Genomic DNA, 27,346 nt, shown 5'->3' on the forward strand with positions numbered 1-27,346 from the left:
GAATTTATTTAGTGTGGGGGATGTTTGTATGTATTTTTGTATTTTTGTGTGGGGCTGTGTGTGGTGTGGCTGTTTATGTGAATTTATTTTGTGAGGGGGCTGTTTATGTGAATTTATTTTGTGTGGGGGAGTTGTTTGTGTATATTTATGTATTTGTGTGGGGGCTGTGTGTGGTGGGGTTGTTTATGTGAATTTATTTTGTGTGGGGGGATGTTTGTATGTATTTATGTATTTGTGTGTGTGTGTGTGTGTGTGTGTGTGTGTGTGTGTGTGTGTGTGTGTGTGTGTGTGTGTGTGTGTGTGTGTGTGTGTGTGTGTGTGTGTGTGTGTGTGTGTGTGTGTGTGTGTATTTATGTATTTGTGTGGGGGCTCTGTGTGGTGGGGTTGTTTATGTGAATTTATTTTGTGTGGGGGGATGTTTGTATGTATTTATGTATTTGTGTGTGTGTGTGTGTGTGTGTGTGTGTGTGTGTGTGTGTGTGTGTGTGTGTGTGTGTGTGTGTGTGTGTGTGTGTGTGTGTGTGTGTGTGTGTATTTATGTATTTCTGTGGGGGCTGTGTGTGGTGGGGCTGATTATGTTGATTTATTTTGTGTGGGGGTTGTGTGTATGGTGGGGTTGTTTGTGTGTATGTATTTGTGTGGGGGCTGTATGTGTGGTGAGGTTGTTTATGTGAATTTATTTAGTGTGGGGGGGGATGTTTGTATGTATTTATGTATTTGTGTGTATGTATTTGTCTGGGGGTTGTGTGTATGATGGGGTTGTTTGTGTGTATTTATGTATTTGTGTGGGGGCTGTATGTGTGGTGGGGTTGTTTATGTGAATTTATTTTGTGTGGGGGGATGTTTGTATGTATTTATGTATTTGTGTGTGTGTGTGTGTGTGTGTGTGTGTGTGTGTGTGTGTGTGTGTGTGTGTGTGTGTGTGTGTGTGTGTGTGTGTGTGTGTGTGTGTGTGTGTGTGTGTATTTATGTATTTGTGTGTGGGAGTTGCCACAGTGGCTGAGCAACAGGCCAGTCATAGGCGTACACATTCACCCACATACATCTGATTTTATATATAAGCTGCACATCAAATTTTCATGTTGACTCTGTCATGGATGTGTACACTATGAGAGCACCAGTAGGTAAAAATAGTCCATATAGAAATTATAACATTATCAGCAATATAAGTTGTAAGTAAAAACAACACTATGTTATTTTAAGATTTGGAAAAACACAGTTTGAGTTCTTTGCTCCAGTTGCTTTGTTGATGCATTTTCAGCAAATAACTGAAAACTGGATTTTTGTCATACTCACATGATGTAATTATCAAACGCGAGCTGAGTACTCAGAGGACTAAGTTTGTCTAACGTTACAAAGACATGAACTTGTCCTTTAATACTAAATGTTTGCGCTAGTTAAAACTTTACCTATAACGCAGGTGACACATGACAGGGAGGATCTGAGATCTTGTCAGGTGGCTTTGCTGAAATTTAGTGCAAATCTGGATAAAAGCATGAAATTTGGCATGAGGCTTCTCTGAGATGTGCTAAATGAATTTAGAAGGGGAGCCATCTGGAAATACGAGTCTATGACAGAAAACATGGCCGCCATTGTGAATATATAATGAGTGACAGAACAAATTTGAGTCTACATGACATACTGCATTTCCTTAATATGAATGAGTCACACATGAAATCATAGGTTTTTGGTGTCAAGAAATTAATTTTGGTTGGTTAAAAAGACAATAGAATACGTGAATAGAAAAGAATAGAATATAATAGAATAGAATAGACTTTATAGTCTGTCCCACAAAGGCCACAGAAATTCTTCTTCAACAACTGGCTGATAAAAACACATAAAATACTCACACAAAACTTCACTGTTTAAAAAAAAGGAAAAAAAGCACAATTGACAATACAGCCATCTATCTGGTCTTATTGAGGGCTGCTCGAGCAGAGGGGATGAAAGGTTTCTTGTAAGTGCTTTTGTGGACCAGAGGGACTTTGTGTCGCCTGCCTGATGGCAGTAGCTGGAATGAGTGGTGAAGGGGGTGTGAGGGGTCCTCAGTGATCAGGATGACTTTCCTGATCACTGAGTGACTGTATATTTCAGACAGGGGGGTTTGGGGTGAGCCAGTTATTTGACTAGAATGACTGATAATGTGGAAGAGTTTAGTTCTGTGTTTGATAGTGAGGAGGTTGTACCAGGATGAGATATTGAAGGTAAGGAGTGATTCAATGAGGGATTTATAGACCAGAGTTAAAATGCTGACATGGAAAGTCCTGAGTTTCGTCAGCAGGTGGAGATGCTGTTGTGCTTTTTTTTTATAAACAGTGTCACTGTGTGTTGAGAATTATTTATTTTACCATTTTGGATAATAAATAAGCTAAAATGAAAATTTCCAATATATGTATATCGTGCAATTGATTCAATTTGGATAAGAGTGTGATATTTGGCATGAAGTTAAGGTGAGACATACTTTATGAGTTCAGAAGGGTAGCCATGTGGAAATTTGGTTTTTACTCTCAAAATGGGAAAAATGGCATTGATTTACAAAAATAGTGTCATACTGTTCTAATGTGAAGCGTCTCCCATGTTTGAAGACATGGTGTTACAATGTATATAGAATAACACTGAACATGTTGCTTCAAAGATTTTATATTAATAAGATTGAAAATATGTGAATTTGAAAATAAAATATTTGTTTCTGGATCTCTATGGTCATTAATCTTATGAGTTACTTTGCAAAATGTGCCATCACTATGGAGTCATAATGCTGAACTAGCTTCTTTTACATTTAATTGTGGGCACAGTAGTAGTGATTATAGTCACTTGCTTCTTATCTAGTATTATTTATTTATTATACTTCTAATACATGTAAATATATTGCTAACTCATCTATTGCTTCTTTTATGGTGCACTTTCTAATTATGTTGCCGGTGCATGTGGTGTAGGTGTCTCTTTTTTTTCCCTGCTTTTAGATAATCTATATACGGTTGTGCCCAAAAGTTTACATACCCTGGCAGAATTTTTGCTTTTTTGGCCATTTTTAAGAGAATATGAATGACAACACAAAAACTTTTTTTTTTTCACTCATGGTTAGTAGTTGGGTGAAGCCATTTATTGTCAAACAATTGTTTCCTCTTTTTAAATCAAAATGACAAGAGAACTACCCAAATGAACCTGATCAAAGGTTTACATGCACCTGTTCTTAATGCTGTGTATTACCCCTTTTAACATCAATGACAGCTTGGAGTCTTTTGTGGTAGTTATGGACGAGGATCTGTAATGGCTTTATGTAAGACCATACAGTGTTGTACCATGTGCTTTTCATGCTGCCATTTCCGTCTTTCAGTCTGTCCGGGATAAACTCTCAAACTATCATATGTAGCCCTACAAACTATATATATTCTGAATCCTCATGACATGGGGAACAAACTGGTACCATTTTTTAAAAAGCTCAACTGAAAATTACCCCAAAATAGCCATTTATGTAAGACCATGTGCTTTTCATGCTGACACTTCTGTCTTTCTGTCTGTCCGGGATAAACTCCCAAACTATATAATATGTAACCCTAAAAACTACATATATTCTGAATCTTCATGACATGGGGAACAAACTGGTACCATTTTTTTAAAAGCTGAACTGAAAATTACCCCCCAAGTAGCCGGCTGTGGGTATGACCAGGCAGATTCAAATTTCCAACCCTGTATATGTGTTGGCCATCTCTGTTTATTTAATCCCTTTCTTCAGCTACTTTATGTTCCCAACTGTTAAGCACCCGACTGTCCTGTACAACTCAGTTTGCCTTCCTGTCTGAATACATTCATGTTATGTTTGGAAAATTGCAATGTAAAAACAGTGAAATACACCACTACCTCAATTTTGATTCATTGATATTTACATTTACTGTAACCTGCCTTTTGTGTGTAATTTTGTTATAAATTTGATTGCAAATCAAAGTCTGCATGAAGGACTTCAAATGTGTTTGTCTTTTAACCAAGTATTTCCACTTCGTTTGCGGAGTCCACCTCTTATAGTTCTGCTGGACAAACTTTAGCCCATTAACTATTATATTTATAAGACATCAGCATTACAAAAATAAATGTTGGGCAATTGTTTTGATTAAAATGATTGGCATTTGGCTTATGTCTAAAACAGATTAACCCGGGCAGTGCCGGGTACCCCAGCTAGTGCACCAATAAAGCAATATGGATTTTGATTGGAAAGTCTACATTATTTGCCAGATAGACAGTTCAGAAACATTGAAGTGCCCCATGAGGAGTAATTCTGGCACAAGTAATGAGAAAAAAGAAGCCTACAGGTCATTTCTGAAAAATGTGGCAGCATTCAAAGAAATTGATGCACTTCCAGAGAAACTGAAATTTGGTGATGATGAAAGAGCAGACAGCTTGGCTGGTCGTTATGCATCCTGGCATAAGTCATGTCATCTTCAGTTTAATCACTCAAAGCTAGAAACTGCACAACAATCTGCTGCCAAGAGGAGAAGGCAACCTGACCCAGATGAATCTCCTCAGATAAAAGCCCACAAAGCGCAGATCATTGGACCAACAATTGTGTCATGTGTATTTACAAAAGAAAATAGCTCTTTATTTAGAACAAGACAACATATCAATCACAGAATTAATAACTACTTGCATGAAACATCTTAATATATAAAATTTGATTCTTACCAATTTTAAACTACTCATATAATCTACCAGTTAACTTTGTCATGTTGGTATTAATAGCGGCAATGAGTGATATACTTGTCAGACTGTTTACTGATGGAAGTTACATAATACCATGCATACAGTAGCTTACATTCAGATAACCATTTAGAAGTTTTGTTTGTTTGCTTGTTTGTTTGTTTGTTTGTTTGTTTGTTTTTTGCCTGCACTTGTAATATGAACACAAGACAACATAACCCGTTTTACTTGCTCATGCACAAATGTTTATCAACAATGTTTACATACTTTTTTACTTGTTTGTTATTGTTTTTTTTTTTAATTAAATATTGTTCTAAAATGATGTTTTGGTGTTAATTCTTTTCCTCCAATAGGAAAATCAAGACCAACTACTTCATCGTGTCTCTGGCGTTCGCCGACTTGCTCGTATCTGTACTGGTGATGCCATTCGGCGCCATTGAGATGGTCCACCAGCATTGGATCTACGGCGAGACCTTCTGCCTGGTCCGGACCTCGCTGGACGTCCTGCTGACCACTGCTTCCATACTGCACCTGTGCTGCATCGCCCTGGACAGGTGAGACAACGCACGTCTGAATTCGTGCACAAACGCAGATTAATCCTCAGACTTTGCTGTGGTGTGTCAGCTTTTGTGTGCCGTGATGTCGCCTCTAAGCTGTGAACTCACACCTTTTTGTTTCTACACCTCCTCTGAATCACACTGTGAAGGCAAGCAGCGTGGACTGTGTCTGACATATTGTACTTATGAATATTTGTTTGTAATGTACATGTGGTTGTTATTTCACAGTCTTCAGGTTCAGGTGAGGTTCAGGTTCAGGTGAATTTATTTGTACCCGTAGGTAGATTTGACTTGCAGCAAACAGAAAAGGGCGTCCATGTTAGTCAAACACAACAATAACAATGAAAACACTAAAAACACTAATGAAGAACATATGCAAAACAAAATGTAACACAAACACCACCGGGGACTCACAAGCTTACTAAACCACTAAAAAGGAAGCATTTGGAAAAACCACTAAAAGATGGTCAGCATAAAACTGATGTGCAAAGGGCAAACAAATAAATAAATAAATATATAAATATGTGCAAAACCTACTAAGATTTGTTCAAATGCACAATTGCCGCTGGGACAAAACTACTCCTGTAGCGTTTTGTCCTACATCTTGGAACTTTAAACCTACAGCCAGAAGGTAGGAGCTGAAATTCATTATCAACTGTGATGCAGCTGGCTATTCAAAATGATGTCAAATCACATCAAATCATAGTTTTACCAAAATCATATTAATATATATTTTTCCATAACATGGGTGGTAATCAGTTTAATTTTTTTATGGAATGCCTCCTTTAAGGTAACTAAAATTTGTCAATTTTGTACTAATAACAGCAAAAAAAAAATAATAATGTCAGTGGGTGTATTGAACTTATTTTGAATGGTTCTGATACTTGAGGTATCAAGTGTATGTTGTGTAATGGAAACAATGAATCATAAAAAATGATTGTAATAAATTAGCCATAGTGTACTCTAAAATGTCTCTGTCTTCTTGTCCAAAAATGGCCAAAAAATGATTTTTATTTTTGGCATCACCCCTGATGTGAAACCTTACTATATAAGGACTTGATCTAGCATAGTTGTCTGCTTATAACAAAAAATGCCGAAAAAAAAATTTTTGGAAGCACTTTTCTGCCTTCTGCTGGCTGTCTGTTATGCATTTGATTCATTTCTGTTTCTCTCTTTTGATGTTTGTCCAAATAATCTTGTGTATTTTCAACATTGGATTCTGTGCACCTGCTGCAGGGAAGCTGAATCTCGCAAACTGTTTGTCACTTTGTTACAGGCTTAAATTTAACAATACATGATGTGTTTATGTAAAAGTTTATATATATACTCAACAAAAATATAAACGCAACACTTTGGTTTTGCTCCCATTTTGTATGAGATGAACTCAAAGATCTAAAACTTTTTCCACATACACAATATCACCATTTCCCTCAAATATTCTTCACAAACCAGTCTAAATCTGTGATAGTGAGCACTTCTCCTTTGCTGAGATAATCCATCCCACCTCACAGGTGTGCCATACCAAGATGCTGATTAGACACCATGATTAGTGCACAGGTGTGCCTTAGACTGTCCACAATAAAAGGCCACTCTGAAAGGTGCAGTTTTATCACACAGCACAATGCCACAGATGTCGCAAGATTTGAGGGAGCGTGCAATTGGCATGCTGACAGCAGGAATGTCAACCAGAGCTGTTGCTCGTGTATTGAATGTTCATGTTTCTACCATAAGCCGTCTACAAAGGCGTTTCAGAGAATTTGGCAGTACATCCAACCAGCCTCACAACGGCAGCCCACGTGTAACCACACCAGCCCAGGACCTCCACATCCAGCATGTTCACCTCCAAGATCGTCTGAGACCAGCCACTCGGACAGCTGCTGAAACAATCGGTTTGCATAACCAAAGAATTTCTGCACAAACTGTCAGAAACCATCTCAGGGAAGCTCATCTGCATGCTCGTCGTCCTCATCGGGGTCTCGACCTGACTCCAGTTCGTCGTCGTAACCGACTTGAGTGGGCAAATGCTCACATTCACTGGTGTTTGGCACGTTGGAGAGGTGTTGTCTTCACGGATGATACGAAGGAGATGTGTTGCACTGCATGAGGCAAATGGTGGTCACACCAGATACTGACTGGTATCCCCCCCAATAAAACAAAACTGCACCTTTCAGAGTGGCCTTTTATTGTGGGCAGTCTAAGGCACACCTGTGCACTAATCATGGTGTCTAATCAGCATCTTGATATGGCACACCTGTGAGGTGGGATGGATTATCTCAGCAAAGGAGAAGTGCTCACTATCACAGATTTAGACTGGTTTGTGAACAATATTTTAGGGAAATGGTGATATTGTGTATGTGGAAAAAGTTTTAGATCTTTGAGTTCATCTCATACAAAATGGGAGCAAAACCAAAAGTGTTGCGTTTATATTTTTGTTGAGTGTATATATATATATATATATATATATATATATATATATATAGATGCAGTCACTGTGTTGCAAAAGTTTTCATCAAAAGATTGCCATCAACAGCCAACTATTACCTCCTGGAGGAACCTTAGGAAAATGCTTCAGGTAGTGTTTCCCAAACTGAGGGTCACCCTCCCATGGTGAGCCATACAAATCATAAATGTGAATTAAAGACATAAGAAAAATATGTTATTCAGACACACCGATGTACATATTCAAGTCATATTTCCTTTTTTCCAGTGCATAAGGTCTGTTTTCCACTACAGATGCTGCATCCTTCTAAGGCTGTGTTCTACAAAGCTCTGGCCTTCTGAGGCCACGGAGGCTGATCAAACCATTGTGAAATGAAATGTGACCGTTGAGCCAATGAAACATTTTTTGATTGCATCATTAGCGATTCTCACAATCCTCTCTGTTGTCTGGAAATCTTGACAGCCGCACAAAGCAAGCTAACGTACTGGGTATAACCTGCAGCTTATAAATGATTTTTCAGTACTTATTTACACTTTACTTGTAAATGTTACTTATTTACAGTTGTACATATGGACCCTGAAATTGTCCTTTTTTTAAAACCAACCATTTTATTGTACTTTTAGCTACTCCAGTGCACATTGATTTAGCACGTTTAGCACGTTGAGCCAGTGTAATGCCGGATTACCTTCCTGACACAATCTCATGCTATTAGATCATGATAGCGTCACAAACTTTTTGTGATGGGGCTGTCGAGCCCATGCACCTCACAGCGGATTAGCAACCCCCCCACTCCACCCCCTGTTCATGATCAGTTATTTCATTATACCATCACAAAATTAGTTTGTAATATTGTCACAAAATCTACATTTTGTGTATCACAAATTAGTACGCACAATTCTATGTTACATGGATACAGGTGGTCTCGAAGCAGGAACCGTCTGTTGTGTGCCTGTGCATTGACTGCTTGACCACCATGCTGCCCATTCACAACATTTTGTCTTGATGGGGGGTGTCACACAGTGACTTTTGGGATTGTTTGGCCCATCAAGGATGCACCTACTGTGTTCTTTGTTTTGGGGGAAGAAGGCTACATTCATGTGTAGCATTCCAAGGAGCCTTTGAAGTGAAACAGACAGTCACTCCACTATGACGTATGTATGATGAATGCAGCCTTCAAAGGATGCAGCATCTGAACTGGGACACAGCCAGAGTGGAGCCCTGCCACGCACTAAACGGTCCATCAGTTACAGTCCTCCAGGCAGAAACTGTTGTTTGTGTTGTTACTGCTTCATTGTGTTTTGAAGCTTTGCATACTGTGTCTGTGTTTACGTGTCGCCTGAATCTGCAGCAGACATATTATCAAATTAAATTCTTGCACACTGCAGGTTTTATTTGTTTGTTTTCTCTTTGCAATTTATTTTTCCATTTGTATGAATGTTTTTGATGCAACTCCCTGTTGCATTGATGCAGGTGTTTTTTATTTATTATTTTTGTTGTCATTATTATTTTTTAAATTTTTTGGATTTATTTTATTTTTCGATTTTGTTGTTTTGTGGCTCCTACTGGCCACCATACAAAAAACAAATCAGTAAATGGACCATCAGAGAAATGGAAATAAAGGGGGAGTTAAATGAAGGAGTTACCTGATACAAAACTGCATTTGTCGACCGTTTTTTAAAGACAAAAGCCAGAAGTGACATGTTTAAAAGGCTGTTTTTAACCCCTCACTGCAAATAAACATTTTGTGCAAGCGGGTAGATGAAGCGTGAGAAGTTAAAGTGGAACCAGAAGATCGGTTGGGCCACAAACTAATGCTTGTTTACTGCAGACAGATGAGCAGAACATGTTGGAGGTTAACTTTGTTTTCTTTTCCAAATAAGTCGGACTTCAGTGGAGGTTTGTCAAGCCTGTCATCTGATGTTCTTCAACCTCTTGAACTTGATTCAAGCGGAGCTCAAAGCAGTCGTGTTTTAAGTAAAATGTGAAATCAATGCCAATGAGACTGATGGCCAAAGCTGGAAGGTTCTAATCGGGGCCTTAAACTCATTAAGATTCCATGTCTGTCAATCATATCGATTTATTCGCAACCAAAGCAAAGTGATGGAAACTAACGAGCAGCTCCATTACAACACAAAGACACTAATGTTCCTTTAACCATAAAGGGGATGAGAGCTTTTGAAGTAATCCTTGAAATCATGCTTACTGTTGCCGTCGTGGAGGTTTATGTTCACATTACTGGCTGAAGTGACCTGAATTGAATTGAATTTATTTATTTTTGCACACAAAATCAACAATAACAAAAAACTGTACACAAGACAATTCCACAGTGACGTGTGTGACCAAAAAGAGGGTGAGCAGAAGCAAAGCCCACCCCATATATACATACATACATATATAGACATTACCAACCCCCAGAGCAAGCACACAGGCGACAGTGGTAAGGAAAAACTCCCTCTGATGTATTGAGGAAGAAACCTCAAGCAGACCAGACTCTAAGGAGTGACCCTCTGCTTGGGCCATGCTACAAACACATTTAACAACATAAATTCAAATCCCATTATCATAAACATATCTAGTGAACACTGTGTCTTCGTCTACATACATATTTAGATACATATATATATATACACATACACATATACATACATACATATACATGAATGAATGTTACTAAGCAAGTTTACAATTACAACTGACAACACAAAAATCGTACTTCATTAGATACATATCTTGAAAACATCTTTTTTTTTTTTTTATTCCATAATCTAGGGCCACACATGGAGACACAGAAGCCTTTCCTGGTCATCCAAGCGCCAGCAATTTTAAAATGATACAAGCCCCGTAAATTATATTTTCCCTCTCTCTCAGTAAAATATTCTTGAATTCTAAATGGCACTTGTTTATTTTTCACTCTGTACATTAATTGAACAGTCTTGAACGAAATAATATCATTAAGTTTTAATATTTGAGATTTAATGAACAATGGGTTGGTGTGGTCTCGATAACCTGCATTATGAATTGTCCTTAATGCTCTTTTTTGAAAAATGATTTATGGTTGCAATATAGTTTTGTAATTGTTGCCCCAAACTTCAGCACAATAAGTCAAGTAGGGTGCAACCAATGAACAATACAGAGTATGTAGTGCTCTGCAATCAAGAACATTCTTTACTTTATTTAATACTGCAATACTCTTTGATACCTTCATTTGAATATGCTGAATACGAGCTTTCCAATTAATTTTTTCATCAATAATGACACCTAAAAACTTATTCTCTTTGACACACTCTATTTTTACCCCATGTATATTTAACAGAATTTGTATGTCTTTTTTATAATTTCCAAATAACATTAATTTAGTTTTAGACAAATTTAATGATCATTTGTTCATGTCAAACCATCTCTTTAACTTTATCATTTCAGTTCCTAAATCAGATAATAATTGTTGCAGATTTTCCCCTGAGCAAAACAGGTTTGTGTCATCTGCAAAGAGAACAGTTTTAACCAGATCTGAAACTTTACATAAATCATTAATGTATAAAATAAATAATTTTGGGCCCAACACAGAACCCTGTGGTAGCCCACAAATGATGTCCAGACATGAAGAACAGTATTCCCCGAGTTTAACAAACTGCTTTCGGTTTTGTCAGTAGCTTTTAATCCAATTCAGAGCAACCCCTCTGATCCCTTACAGTTCCAACTTTTGAAATAATATATTGTGATCAATTGTGTCAAAAGCCTTTCTTAAGTCAATAAATAAACCTGCAACTATTACCCTTTGGTCCACATGTTTATTGATCTCTTCTATGGAATCGAGCAATGCCAGTGTCGTGGACCTTTTTGCTCTAAAACCATATTGACTTTCATCAAGCAAGTTGTGTCGATAAATTTATCCAGTCTGCTGTTGTAAAGTTTTTCCAGTATCTTTGAAAATTGTGACAACAGAGACACAGGCCTGTAGTTAGTAAAAAGATGCTTGCTACCAGATTTGAATAAATGTATCACTTTTGCCACTTTCATACTGTTAGGAACAATCCCAGTTTGAAATGATTTGTTAAAAATATATGATAATGGTTTTGCGATTTCAGTAATTATTCACTTTACTAAGGACATATGTACCTCATTATGATCCATTGACTTTTTATTTTTACATGTACTATGTTAATAATTTCCCTTTCATCTAATCACCTTCACCTTCATCACCTTCACCTGAATCAGATTTGAATTGTTCATACGCTGCCGAGTTTGAAATGTTAAATCTGTTGACTAAATGACTAAAGCTTATTGCGGTGATTCTCAAAGTGTGGGCTGCAGCCCCCTGGTGAGCTGTAAAGATACTGCAGAGGTGAATGTGGTTGTGGAAAAATTTAATATTGAAACATGTGGATAAGAATCAAAGAGGTTTGAAATGCAATTTGCACAACATTTATTCATTGCATGGCTGCAAATAGCTGCAGTTTCTGAAGCACAATAAGAGCCTCTTGTACACAGTAAATTCCCGAGTGTAAAACTAACAGAGTAGAACATACGGCCCTACTCTGGTCAGAGTGGGACCATATGTTCTGTCAGTGTTAATTTTACACTGGTGATTTTACTGTGTAAATACACCAGCTGAGAGACGTGATGAACTAATGAGAGTGATGGAGACAGACGCTGAAACTAAGGAGAAAACACAGGAAAATGTAAAAAATTTGAGAGCAGCTGCAGGATTCAGTTCAAACTTGTTCACTGTGAGATGAATTGGATGAATGGAGATGAAGCAAGATTAAAAAGAAATCCCAAAACTGCTGAAAGAAGAGGATGCTCAGGGACAAAGAGTGTAGCTGCAGAGGGGACAGAGACATTAAAAAGAACAACAAAAAACCAAGCCTGAAACCATCAAATCCCGGCCCCAGGACTGGGTACGGTTCAGTATTGGATCAAATCAAATCAAACCAATTTTATTTATATAGCGCCAAATCACAACAAACAGTTGCCCCAAGGTGCTTTATATTGTAAGGTAAGGCCATACAATAATTACGGAAAAACCCCAACGGTCAAAACGACCCCCTGTGAGCAAGCACTTGGCTACAGTGGGAAGGAAAAACTCCCTTTTAACAGGAAGAAACCTCCAGCAGAACCAGGCTCAGGGAGGGGCAGTCTTCTGCTGGGACTGGTTGGGGCTGAGGGAGAGAACCAGGAAAAAGACATGCTGTGGAGGGGAGCAGAGATCAATCACTAATGATTAAATGCAGAGTAGTGCATACAGAGCAAAAAGAGAAAGAAACACTCAGTGCATCATGGGAACCCCCCAGCAGTCTAAGTCTATAGCAGCATAACTAAGGGATGGTTCAGGGTCACCTGATCCAGCCCTAACTATAAGCTTTAGGAAAGTTTTAAGCCTAATCTTAAAAGTAGAGAGGGTGTCTGTCTCCCTGATCTGAATTGGGAGCTGGTTCCACAGGAGAGGAGCCTGAAAGCTGAAGGCTCTGCCTCCCATTCTACTCTTACAAACTATAGGAATTACAAGTAAGCCTGCAGTCTGAGAGCGAAGCGCTCTATTGGGGTGATATGGTACTATGAGGTCCCTAAGATAAGATGGGACCTGATTATTCAAAACCTTATAAGTAAGAAGAGGAATTTTAATTTCTATTCTAGAATTAACAGGAAGCCAATGAAGAGAGGCCAATATGGGTGAGATATGCTCTCTCCTTCTAGTCCCCGTCAGCACTCTAGCTGCAGCATTTTGAATTAAGGCTTTTCAGGACAACCTGATAATAATGAATTACAATAGTCCAGCCTAGAGGAAATAAATGCATGAATTAGTTTTTCAGCATCACTCTGAGACAAGACCTTTCTGATTTTAGAGATATTGCGCAAATGCAAAAAAGCAGTCCTACATATTTGTTTAATATGCGCATTGAATGACATATCCTGATCAAAAATGACTCCAAGATTTCTCACAGTATTACTAGAGGTCAGGGTAATGCCATCCAGAGTAAGGATCTGGTTAGACACCATGTTTCTAAGATTTGTGGGGCCAAGTACAATAACTTCAGTTTTATCTGAGTTTAAAAGCAGGAAATTAGAGGTCATCCATGTCTTTATGTCTGTAAGACAATCCTGCAGTTTAGCTAATTGGTGTGTGTCCTCTGGCTTCATGGATAGATAAAGCTGGGTATCATCTGCGTAACAATGAAAATTTAAGCAATGCCATCTAATAATACTGCCTAAGGGAAACATGTATAAAGTGAATAAATTGGTCCTAGCACAGAACCTTGTGGAACTCCATAATTAACCTTAGTCTGTGAAGAAGATTCCCCATTTACATGAACAAATTGTAATCTATTAGATAAATATGATTCAAACCACCGCAGCGCAGTGCCTTTAATACCTATGGCATGCTCTAATCTCTGTAATAAAATGTTATGGTCAACAGTATCAAAAGCAGCACTGAGGTCTAACAGAACAAGCACAGAGATGAGTCCACTGTCTGAGGCCATAAGAAGATCATTTGTAACCTTCACTAACGCTGTTTCTGTACTATGATGAATTCTAAAACCTGACTGAAACTCTTCAAATAGACCATTCCTCTGCAGATGATCAGTTAGCTGTTTTACACCTACCCTTTCAAGAATTTTTGAGAGAAAAGGAAGGTTGGAGATTGGCCTATAATTAGCTAAGATAGCTGGGTCAAGTGATGGCTTTTTAAGCAATGCTTTAATTACTGCCACCTTAAAAACCTGTGGTACATAGCCAACTAATAAAAACAGATTGATCATATTTAAGATCGAAGCATTAATTAATGGTAGGGCTTCCTTGAGCAGCCTGGTAGGAATGGGGTCTAATAGACATGTTGATGGTTTGGAGGAAGTAACTAATGAAAATAACTCAGACAGAACAATCAGAGAGAAAGAGTCTAACCAAATACCGGCATCACTGAAAGCAGCTAAAGATAATGATACGTCTTTGGGATGGTTATGAGTAATTTTTTCTCTAATAGTTAAAATTTTATTAGCAAAGAAAGTCATGAAGTCATTACTAGTTAAAGTTAAAGGAATACTCGGCTCAATAGAGCTCTGACTCTTTGTCAGCCTGGCTACAGTGCTGAAAAGAAACCTGGGGTTGTTCTTATTTTCTTCAATTAGTGATGAGTAGTAAGATGTCCTAGCTTTACGGAGGGCTTTTTTATAGAGCAACAGACTCTTTTTCCAGGCTAAGTGAAGATCTTCTAAATTAGTGAGACGCCATTTCCTCTCCAACTTATTGGATATTGGATGACCACAAAAGGTCATCGGTACCTTGGAGCCAGGTGCAGGTTATGTCAAATTTTTGTAATATCATTCAAAATATGATTTTACACTGACTCCATGAGTTAATAAAAAAATATACAGCCAACAAGACCATGTACCAAGTTTGGTTAATTTGGGCCCAAAGGCAATGGAGAGAATCTTCAATGTTTGGCTCAAAGGATGATGCTCCATCCCCTGCTGATACTTTGATCAGGTGGGTGGGGTTTAATAAAGACCAACAGTGAGGAGACAAGATTATATGCTGGACAAATCAGAATTACAGTGACTGAAAAATCTACCCATATTTTAGCTACGTATTAAATCTGTGCTCTGATAGAACTGCCCACTTTAGAACTTTCTCTTGATGTTTTCTTACATATTTGATGTGTTTTATGGAATTGTCCATTCAGTCCAGTCCCAATCTTCTTCTTTTCCTTCAAATCTTAATTTTCCCATCCACTACTTCACTCCTTTTTCTATTCCTTTGTACTTCCATTCTTGAGAGAGATAAAATAGGGGCTTAACGAAGTGTTCGGGTTTGGAAATCACTCTGAACAGAAATAACAAAAAACTGAACTGGGAGTTTGGAAACAAACAAAGAAGGGGGATAAAAACAATAAGTAAATAAATAAATAATGAAAGATGTGCAGTGAAGAAAGAGAGAAGACAATAAAGGAGAAACTAACATAAAAATTGCAGCTGTTGTGAATGTGACTCAGAGTCATTCATGAAAAGCCAGAAACACAAGTAGCTGAACTGAGCAGTCATTGTATTAAAAGGAAAATAAGGTATACAGGCCATCCGGAAAGTATTCACAGTGCTTCACTTTTCCCACATTTTCTTATGTTACAGTCTTATTCTAAAATGGATGCAATTCATTTTGTTCCTCAAAATTCTTTACACAACACCCCATAATGACATTGTGAATTTTTTTGAGATTTTTGCAAGTTTATTAAAAATAAAAATCTTAACAAATCACACGTACATAAGGGCCCTGTCCCACTGGCGTTTAGGAGGATTTGCATATGGATTGTGCACCAAATTGGCCCATATTCGCCAGACATCCGCAATATCCGTGTAACATGCCTGTATGAGTTGGCTGTCATCCGAACATGCCCGTGATCATCCGCAGAGGCACGCATGTCCGCAGCCAGGATTTTTGAGCTGCTCAAAAATCTGAATGCGGATGACATCCGCCTTACATACTCCATATATACTCAGTTCATACACAATACATACTCACTCTATGCGCTGTATATTCATTCATTCATTCATTTATTTATTTATTTCATTCATTTAAAAGAAAAAGAAAAAAACAGAAAAGCAGAAATAAAGCATCTCCATTACCAGAATGAAAAGGAGCAGAGAGAAGAACAAGTCTTATATTTTCTGCCCCTTTTTACAATACAATCTTTCAATATCCAGCGTCATTTTTCAACATTATTTAACAGATTGTATTTCTTTAACTTGTCACATACCACTGACTTATTTCATAATTATGACCATTATTAAATAGATTACATCTCTGACAGGTTACATTTTAAACTTAAAACATTTTATACATTATTAACAAATTACATTTTTTTTTTTACTTCCTTACAGCCCACTAACTTATTTTATAGTTTCATACTTACTTAATACATCTAGTTTAATACGTTTTTTAAATAATTTAAGCGACCTTAATTCTTTAATTTCTTTGCTGAGATTGTTCCATAATTTTACACCATTTACTGCAATACTCCGTTCTTTTACTCTGGTTCTGTATCTTGGTTTTCTAAAGACTTCTATTCCTTTCAGTTTATAACTACTTACTCTTTTCTCAAACATATTTTGAATGTTTGTTGGTAAAGCATTTTTATTAGCTTGGTACATTGTTTGTAATATTTTCAAATCGACCAAATCACGAAATTTAAGTACCCTGTACTTAATGAACAATGGATTAGATGGATCTCTAAAACCACTGTTGCTAATCACTCTTAAAGCCCTTTTCTGCAGAATAAACAAAGGTTGTATATAAGTTGTATATGTTGATCCCCAGATTTCTACACAATAAGTTAAATATGGGAAAATCAATGAATTGTACAATGTTAATAAACCATAACTATTTAATGAATATTTTACTTTATGCAAAACAGCAATGGCTTTCGCTATTTTTCCTTTTATGTAATTTATGTATGACTTCCATGTAAGATCTTCATCAATTATGACTCCTAAGAATTTCATTTCTTTTACCCTTTGTATATCCATTCCATCTATTTGTAATGACACGTTTTTTTTTTTTTTGCTCTGTCATTAAACAATATGAAATTTGTCTTATTAATATTTAGTGACAGTCTGTTTATATCAAACCAATGCTTAACCTTTTCCAATTCTGTTTTTATCACTTGTGCTACTTCCTGTATATCTGATCCAGAGTAAAACAGCGTTGTATCATCAGCAAATAAAATGCTACCAAGCACATTAGATACATTCACAAAATCATTGATATACAAAATAAACAGTTTGGGTCCAAGTACTGATCCTTGTGGTACTCCATAAGCAATATTACACAATTCTGATTTGATATTATTTATCTGAACAAACTGTTTTCTGTTTTCTAAGTAGCTTTTTACCCACTGATGTGCAATACCTCTTATTCCATATTGATGTAACTTGTGAAGCAATCTTGAGTGGTCAATAACATCAAAAGCTTTTTTCAAGTCAATAAAAATACTTACAAAATAATCCTTATTTTCTATTGTTGTTGATATTTTCTCTATTAATTCCATAATTGCCATAGCTTTCGAATGTTTTGTTCTGAATCCATACTGAGCATTATTTAAAATATGATGTTTCTCAGTGAATTTATCCAACCTTGTCACAAAAACTTTTTCCATAATTTTAGAAAACTGTGGAAGCAATGATACTGGCCTGTAATTAGAGAATTTATGTTTGTCTCCATTTTTATATAATGGGACTACCTTGGCAATTTTAATTTCATCTGGAAAAATCCCTGTTGACAGAGACAGATTGCAAATATAAGTAAATGGTTCAATAACAGTTTCTATTATACTTTTTACAGTCATCATGTCTAAATCTTCATGGTCAGTTGATCTTTTGCTTACACAGTTTTTTACAATATTTCTTATTTCATCTTTTTCCACATTGTCCAGGAAAATACTATTGACCGTATTTACAAGTGTATGTAATGTATCTTCTACTATTGGTTTATTTCCCACCAGACTTGATCCTACATTTGAAAAATAATCATTAAACCCATTTGCCACTTCTTTTATGTCATATATCTCTTTATTTTCTTTGACAAAGTAATTTGGAAAAGTTGCTTTCACTCCATCACTTTCAATCACACTTTTTATAATTCCCCATGTTGCCCTCATATTATCTTTACTCTTATTTAATTGTTCACTATAATAATCTTTTTTTTGTTTCCTAATTATTGTCAATAGTTTATTATTATATTTTTTGTATCTGTGTTCTGTTTCCTTTGTTTGCATTTTTAAAAAGCACCTGCATAAATAGTTTTTCTTTGCACAAGCATTTTTTATTCCCTTTCCATTTTATTCCCATGGTTTATTTACTCTTTTCTTACTAATTTCTATTAATTTACAGTTTTTATTATATGATTTCATCAATATTTTCATGAATGAGTTATATGCTACATTAACATCACTGACATAAACTTCTTCCCAGTTTTGATTTTTAAGATCATATTTTAAGATCATATATCTGCCGTTAACCGCTGATATCCGCAACTGACGGGGATTTGCGGCTTGGCGGCGGACCGGGACAGTGTGTAAAACAGATATATATCATGGCCATAATGTCCACATCACAAACTAAAATATGTTGTAGCGAATGCATACAAATTGGCCACGAATAAAGCGTTTTTATTACATCTGCTTTGCAGCTGATGTGCGGACAATCTGTGAATGTATAACAAACACATCATGTAAACCCAAAGTAGTATATGTGGCAGAAAGCAACATACCTGCCAGTCAGTGCCGGTCCGGCTGTGTAAATCCACAAAGACGTAGCTGCTGCAATCCAGGACTTTTATTTAACACCAACAAAAGGAAGAGTTGATGTTTATCCACAACTCACTCAAAAAAAAAAAAACACAGTCTCACACCCGAGCGGCTTCCCCCCTCCCGCTCCCCAAACCCATGAACAGTTAACCCTCGCATGACAACATGAACAAACGCTGTGATCAACTTGTCCAAGTCCAGCACTTGCTCCAGAGGCTGTATTGTTGGTGTGAATAGTGATGCCTACAGCCCGAGTGAGCTTCTTTTATGACCGCAATGCAGATGCCGTGCATGCGTAACACGTGCGTGATGCATTCATAATGCACTCGTAATACTGCCATAATACTATCAATGTGTCGGATCAGTTTCCTCACTACATGCGTTATATAACCGTGATTGTTCATCATATATTCACTATATATTATTAATATATCCGTAATTCATACTGGGACATTTGTCATTTTTGGCCATTTTTGTGACCCTGAACCATCCCTTAGTTATGCTGCTATAGACTTAGACTGCTGGGGGGTTCCCATGATGCACTGAGTGTTTCTTTCTCTTTTTGCTCTGTATGCACCACTCTGCATTTAATCATTAGTGATTGATCGCTGCTCCCCTCCACAGCATGTCTTTTTCCTGGTTTTCTCCCTCAACCCAAACCAGTCCCAGCAGAAGACTGCGCCTCCCTGAGCCTGGTTCTGCTGGAGGTTTCTTCCTGTTAAAAGGGAGTTTTTCTTCCCACTGTCGCCAAGTACTTGCTCACAGGGGGTCGTTTTGACCGTTGGGGTTTTTCCGTAATTATTGTATGGCTTTGCCTTATAATATAAAGCTCCTTGGGGCAACTGTTTGTTGTGATTTGGTGCTATATAAATAAAATTGATAAAACTGAAATTGAAATTGATGTGCAATTACTCCTCTCCCCAGTGGAACAGGGCCCTAAGTATTCACATCCTTTGCCATGAAGCTCAAAATTGAGCTCAGGTTCCTCCTGTTTCCACTGATCATCCTTCAGATGTTTCTACAGCTTAATTGGAGTCCACCTGGGGTAAATTCAGTTGATTGACATGATTTGGAAAGACGCACACCTGTCTACGGTCCCACAGTTGACAGTCAAACCAAGCGTTAGAATGAAAAGCTGGACTAATTTCTGACCTGATTTTTTTCACTGCACTGAGGAAGTAAGTACACAGTCTTTTTTTGGAAGTACGAGGTCTATTATTAAAGTATCCGACCTCATTATTTTTTTAAAAAACCATATGGATTTGAATCACGTGTGATTACATCAGACATGCTTTTTGTTTTTTATGGAAGTATGAAGGCAGTGCACAGTATCACTGGACTACACGTCACAATTTGGACTCCTATTTCAAGTTTGTGTTGGACTTTAGCAGCAGTGGAACACCAAAATGAACACCCTTTTCTGTTGTTTATAAATTAATAAAATATCAAATGATAAGGATCTATTTTAGCCATTATATAAAACAAATAATGACTGTTTTTACATTCTTTCAGTGGAACAAATATTTCATTCGCCTCATTGAATGGTTCCAGCTTTCACCTCATGAAATATTTGTACTATTGCACTCATAAACATTCATTATTTGTATAATATGTGACCCTGCGACAGACTGGCATCCTGTCCAGGGTGTACCCCGCCTCACGCCCTATGACTGCTGGGATAGGCTCCAGCTAGTGTGCCTTCATAGAGAGAGCAGCAACATGAGAAGTCGAAAAAAAATTGGTCATGTGACTCATGGTGCCATCTTGGGTTCAACATAGCTTTCGCTGTTAATGTGTCTGCATGTAAATCCAGCTATTTTATTTATTTATTTCTCTGAAATTTCTCTGGAGGCACAAATATACACAACAAGGGCTTCAAGATATACAGATCCCCTTCATATCCAAACAGAAGAAACATTTAGGAAAATAATGTCAGCTGTGTGGGATGGAAGCGACTTCATCATCAAAGCTTTGAGAGGTAAATTTATTGTTCAGTCCCATGTACAGTAAAACTCACCTAAACTGTCATCATATACACCAGATATTCACAGTCACCGGACAAAAAAAGTCCCAAAGTTTTTGTTTTGTTTTCCAAGTAATAAATACATACGAGGTCTATTAGAAAAGTATCCGACCTTATTATTTTTTTCAAAAACCATATGGATTTGAATCACGTGTGATTACATCAGACATGCTTGAACCCTCGTGGGCATGCGGGAGTTTTTTCACGCCTGTCGGTTACGTCATTCGCCTGTGGGCAGTCTTTGAGTGAGGAGTGGCCCACCCTCTCGTCGTTTTTTCATTGTTTAGGAATGGCTCAGAGACTGCTGCTTTGTTTGATCAAATTTTTTTCAAAACTGTAAGGCACAACTGAGTGGACACCATTCGATAAATTCAGCTGGTTTTCGGTAAAGATTTTAACGGCTGATGAGAGATTTTGGTCTGGTAGTGTCGCCGTAAGGACGGCCCACGGTGCCTGACGGCGATCTGCGCTTCGAGGTGGCAGCGTCTCGCCGTTTCAAGTTGAAAACTTCCACATTTCAGGCTCTGTTGACCCAGTAAGTCTTCAGAGAACAGAGAACTTTCAGAAGAAGTCGGCATGAGGAGTTTATTCGGACATTCCATTGTTAACGGACATTTTGTAATGAAAGAATGTGCGGGCAGAGTCGCATGTCGGGCCGGACCTGACCGCGGGGGGTCGCGACAGGAAAAACACCTCCGTTGGAAATCTTAACGGGCAAGTTGGAACATGCCCAAGCTGTTAAACAATTTCTCAGATACTCACTTGTTGAAAACCATCAAAAGCCGCCTGAATTTTACAAATGGTTTTCAACACGGAGGTGTTTTTCCTGTCGCGGCGCACACAGATTTGCCAAGTCGTCATGGAAACGACTCGGCGAATTTGCGCGCACGTCTTTCATTAAAAAATGTCCTTAAACAGTGGAATGTCCGCATAAAGTCCTCATGCAGGCCTCTTCTGAATCTTCTCTGTTCTCTCATGACGTCCTGGGTGAATTAAGCCTTAAATTAGGATGTTTTCAGCTCGAAACAGGCCGACGACGGCACCTGGGAGCACTGCACAACGTCCCGCTCTGTGGGAAGTCCTTACAGCGACAGAAACACCCCATAATCTCTCATCAGCCGTTAAACGTTTCACCGAAAACCAGATTAATTTCTCGAATAGTGTCCACTCGGATATTCCTCACAGGTCCAGAAAAAATTTTGATAAAGCAATGCGCGCCATCTCGAGCAGCGTGTGAAACAAAGGAATTCAGCCGAGAGGGCGGGACCACATCTTACTCAAGGCCTGCCCACAGGGAAATAACGTCACCGACACGCGTGAAAAAACTCACGCATGCGCACGAGGGTTCAAGCATGATTGGTGTAATCGCACGTCATTCAAATCCATATAGTTAAAAAAAAAAGGGTCGGTTTATTATCTAATAGACCTCGTATACTCGTATAACAGATTTTATGCAATGGATTTTCACTCATATCGGATAAAATGTCCTGTCCGATCGCAATGTATTTCCATTAATCCCCAGACCGGACCAGAGACAATTTCGTGATTAAAAGACCGTTTATTTTATTCAAACCGTGTTCAGGCTTGGACCCGCAGCCTGACGTGCACCTGTTAAAGCAGACACAAAAGGCTGTGATTTGACACTTTGCTGCTTTCACTGCTTCGTCTGCCATCTTATTATAATAGTTTTTACACATTTTGATTACATTTTGATAATGGATCAAATACATTGGGCAGAAAAAAAAATTTCAGTGGAAATTTTGACCCTGTCATTAATGAGGCGCACTTCCCAATGCAGGATTCTCCGTAGATATTCAGCGCCTCTTGACTGTAACTAATCTGTTATATACATATAACTAATTTTGTCTGTTTTATATAATGGATTTTGTACAACAGATTTCTTGCTCACATCGGATAAAATCTCCTGTCCGATCGCACTGTATTTCCATTAAAAACCCAGAGCAGTCTGGACGTGCACAGAGGAAAGAGGAAAATGTACAGCTTACCTTTTATTTGGAGGTGATGATTGTAGAAAGAAAAGCTTGTTGAGGGTCAGATTAGTCCAGAATAAAGCAAAATCCAGAGACGGAGAACTTTGAAACTGTCACGCACGTCACTGCATGACCCATAGTTACAGAGCAGCATTTGCATAAATCAGGCTTTAAATTAATTAAATAAATCATCGTAAATTGTGTAAATCATAAATTGATGTAAATTTGATAGCTTAACTATTTTTATATTTATTTTGATAGCACCTGCACATGGATTTGTTCCTGTATGTGGTTAAATGATTTTAAAAAATGTTGAAAACATTAAAGGTTCATTCAGTAGATCAGCACAGTTGAAACCAAAATGTTCTGAGTTGATGCCACTCTGTCTAATCAAGGCACTTTAGCTCCAGCCGCCCCCCCATCGAACCATGATTGGAATAAGCAGTTTTATTTAATTCTGAAATCTAGGCTGAATTCCACCACGACCCTTCTAACAACCAGCCATTGTTAGTCCTCTGCTCACCTTTGATGGTTGCAACATTTGCAAGAAATCCATTATTTTAATGGTTTAGGAAGTTAATACCCTAAACCATGTTTATTTTTTCTATTTTTCCATTGGGGGACATGCCCCTGGACCCCCCAGTTTGGAGCACCTTTGGCATGCTACAGTGACGTTATCATTGCCCTGCCACCTCTGTACTGGGCTTGGTCTCTTATTATTATTATTATTATTATTATTATTATTATTATTATTATTATTATTATTATAAATGGTGGAATACTGTGAACTGAGAACTTTTGTTGTCTATAAAGCTGTGATTGTGCATCCAACAAATTTTACATGCTGCTTCAACAGTTTCTCCAGACATAGCCAATGAAGCTTTGAATATATTCAGACTTGTCTTCGGTGTCTTGGTGGCTTCCCTCACTAGTCTACTTAGTACCTGTTTTTCCACCCCTGATGTGTTCCAAGCCAACTTCTTGTCAAAGTCATGATTGTGTTATTTTAGAGTCAGTGAGTACTTCAGCAAACCATAACTTTGTGTAGTACTGATTTGGGTCTGTTGATTGTTTGTAATTGTTTTATATCATAATACAATAAAAAACTCAGAAGGGTGAATAATTTCCGTCTTTGTGGTTTTCAGTGGGAATGTTCCAATCTGATCTCAAGGGTCAGCATTAGGTCAAATCAAGGTCCTTTTTTGATTGATCAGAATTGGCTTTATTAACTTCTCACCATGATCCGTCTGCTGTCCAATTCTGAAGAGATCCCACTTGATCCCATACTGTTGCCAGCCCCTGTTAGCTTCAGGCTCTCCATCAAACTACCCATCACCAGGTGTACCAGCAGGTCTGCTGGCACATTACTGTCACTAAGTGCACAGGAGTGTCTACTACTATTTTCTCTTTCATCTCTTTTCCCATTTAACTATTTTAGACACCTAGTGGCCAGTTACTTTATTCATTGTTTATATATGCACCTCTGAATACAAGCATGGTAGTTTTTATCTTCTTAATGCATTGGATGGATGGATGGATGAGATTTATTGTCATTGTCATTACACGAGTGCAACAACAACGAGATTACGTCCACACTCCAATTACCACAGATAAGATACAGCAATTAATCCACAATTATTACTAGTTTACCGTAATAATGGCACACACCAGAATTAAGACAACACATATACATTTGACATTATTTATGTGCACTAAACTTTGAAACAGTCCGTTATCCGAATTGAGGCAATGTGAGTGTGGGGGGCCCGCAGCAACATGTGGTCATGCAGCCGCCAGCTTGGGGGGGCTACAGCAGGTAAAGCTGCACTGCACCCTGGAGAGGGAAGGTAGTGGCGTGAGTGGGGGCCAGGATGGGGTGGGGGATGGGGACAGGAGAGGGGTGGGAGCATGCGTATCAGTCTCTGTCCATGCGAGTGGCAAATGAGTTCAGTTTATGTCACTTTCTGTCCATGTGTGCTGGAGTTGCAGAAGATAAGAAAGAAGGCAGCCGAATGGTTCACCAAGCCTGGAGAAATTCTTCTGGAGGAAAACAATGGGGCGTTTTGTCCTTCAGAGGCTGATAAGCCTACCAATATATTAGATCCAATTTATGATTATTCCCTTGTCTCCGACATCTTCCTTTGCAAGGCATGCATTTGCCCTGAGATGTTATCCAATTTGTGTCTGAGTTCAAGGGTTAACGCAGTCTGAGAATGTATCGCCTTGCCAACTCATTAATCATGACGGACAGGTGAGGGGTCGTGGTTCTGGTGGCAGTCGTCTTGCCAATTCTCCGCTAGGTCAGGGCAGCACATAAACCAATAAGTACCAGCCCTCCTACAATAAAACCAAATATAAATAGATCTTCGACATCCTCCACAGAGAATGGGACCAAGCATGCAACATGCCATTACTCTCAGGCATCAAGAACATAGCCCGCAGGGTAGGTTCCATCTGGGCATGCAGGGTCCCCCGGCCCTAATTTCCTTGTTGAAAAAAATCATGTCAGTAGCATTCAGAGACCAGCTGATCAATTCCATGGTTAATCCAATATAGGTTGAAGAATTCACAGTCTGGTGAAGTAGGGATTTGAAGGTTGGAGCAGAGATAGAGGAGAGAGGAGGAGATGCGACCGCCCTCACCGGAGTCCCAAGCTATATGGAGAGTTGTTCAGTCATATCCGTCTCCCGTCTATAAAACCACGGCACTGATTCTGCGTGCGGGATTTTCAGTGGCATCGGTTCCGTTGATTGACAAACTATCTCAAACATCTCATTTATCTCTGCATTGTAATAAAACCAAAGACACGAGTAGTTTGTCACTTTTTAGACAACAAGCTCCTGTAAAAAGTAGGGCTGAATAAAATTAAATAAAAAGAAACATTTCAACTGAAAACGGGGACAATTTAATGCACTCATGGCTTTCACTGCCTTTCAGCTACGCTACAGCAGCTTCTAATCATCCCCAGGTTGACGTGAGTGTGTGTCAGAAACACCGGAGCACTTTGACACTCAGACCTTCACATTCACACTTGACAATCAATTTGCAAACTTTGGCCTTGAATCTTGACCTTTGTTATATGCCACAGCACATTCAAACTGCACACAGTCCACTCACAGTACACACACAGACCACACACACACACAGACTGCACACAGTCCACTCACAGTACACACACAGTCCACACACACAGACAACACACAGTCCACTCACAGTACACACACAGTCCACTCACAGTACACACACAGACCGCACACACAGGCAACACACAGTCCATTCACAGTACACACACAGACCACACACACAGACAACACACAGTCCACTCACAGTACACACACAGACAACACACAGTCCACTCACAGTACACACACAGACCGCACACACAGGCAACACACAGTCCATTCACAGTACACACACAGACCGCACACACAGACAACACATAGTCCACTCACAGTACACACACAGACTGCACACAGTCCACTCACAGTACACACACAGACCACACACACGGACAACACACAGTTGACTCACAGTACACACACAGGCCGCACACACAGACAACACACCGTCCACTCACAGTACACACACATACTGCACACACAGACAACACACCGTCCACTCACAGTACACACACAGACCACACACAGACAACACACAAGTCCACTCACAGTACACACACAGACTGCACACAGTCCACTCACAGTACACACATAGACCGCACACATTACACACACAGAGTGCACACACAGACTGCACACAGTCCACTCACAGTACACACACAGACCGCACACACAGGCAACACACAGTCCATTCACAGTACACACACAGACCGCACACACGGACAACACATAGTCCACTCACAATACACACACAAACTGCACACAGTCCACTCACAGTACACACACAGACCGCACACAGTCCACTCACAGTACACACACAGACCGCACACAGTCCACTCACAGACAACACACAGTCCACTCACAGTACACACACAGACTGCACACAGTCCACTCACAGTACACACATAGACCGCACACATTACACACACAGAGTGCACACACAGACTGCACACAGTCCACTCACAGTACACACACATACTGCACACAGTCCACTCACAGTACACACATAGACCGCACACATTACACACACAGAGTGCACACACAGACTGCACACAGTCCTCTCACAGTACACACACAGACTGCACACAGTCCACTCACAGTACACACATAGACCACACACATTACACACACAGAGTGCACACACAGACTGCACATAGTCCACTCACAGTACACACACATACTGCACACACAGACAACACACAGTCCACTCACAGTGGACACACAGACCACA

The 27,346-nt window shown here is 38.8% G+C and overlaps 1 protein-coding gene across 1 annotated transcript in view; it reads left to right on the forward strand.

Annotated features, from left to right (window-relative positions):
- Nucleotides 1-27,346, forward strand: part of htr4 (5-hydroxytryptamine receptor 4) — a 133,506-nt gene that overhangs the window by 59,790 nt on the left and 46,370 nt on the right. Inside the window, exon 3 of the mRNA XM_034182321.1 lies at nucleotides 5,046-5,246. Within this exon, the coding sequence (XP_034038212.1) occupies nucleotides 5,046-5,246 (201 nt within the window). The remainder of the gene's footprint in view (nucleotides 1-5,045; nucleotides 5,247-27,346) is intronic.

This window comes from Thalassophryne amazonica, chromosome 11 (assembly GCF_902500255.1).
Source record: "Thalassophryne amazonica chromosome 11, fThaAma1.1, whole genome shotgun sequence".
In the NCBI taxonomy this organism is placed as follows: domain Eukaryota; kingdom Metazoa; phylum Chordata; class Actinopteri; order Batrachoidiformes; family Batrachoididae; genus Thalassophryne; species Thalassophryne amazonica.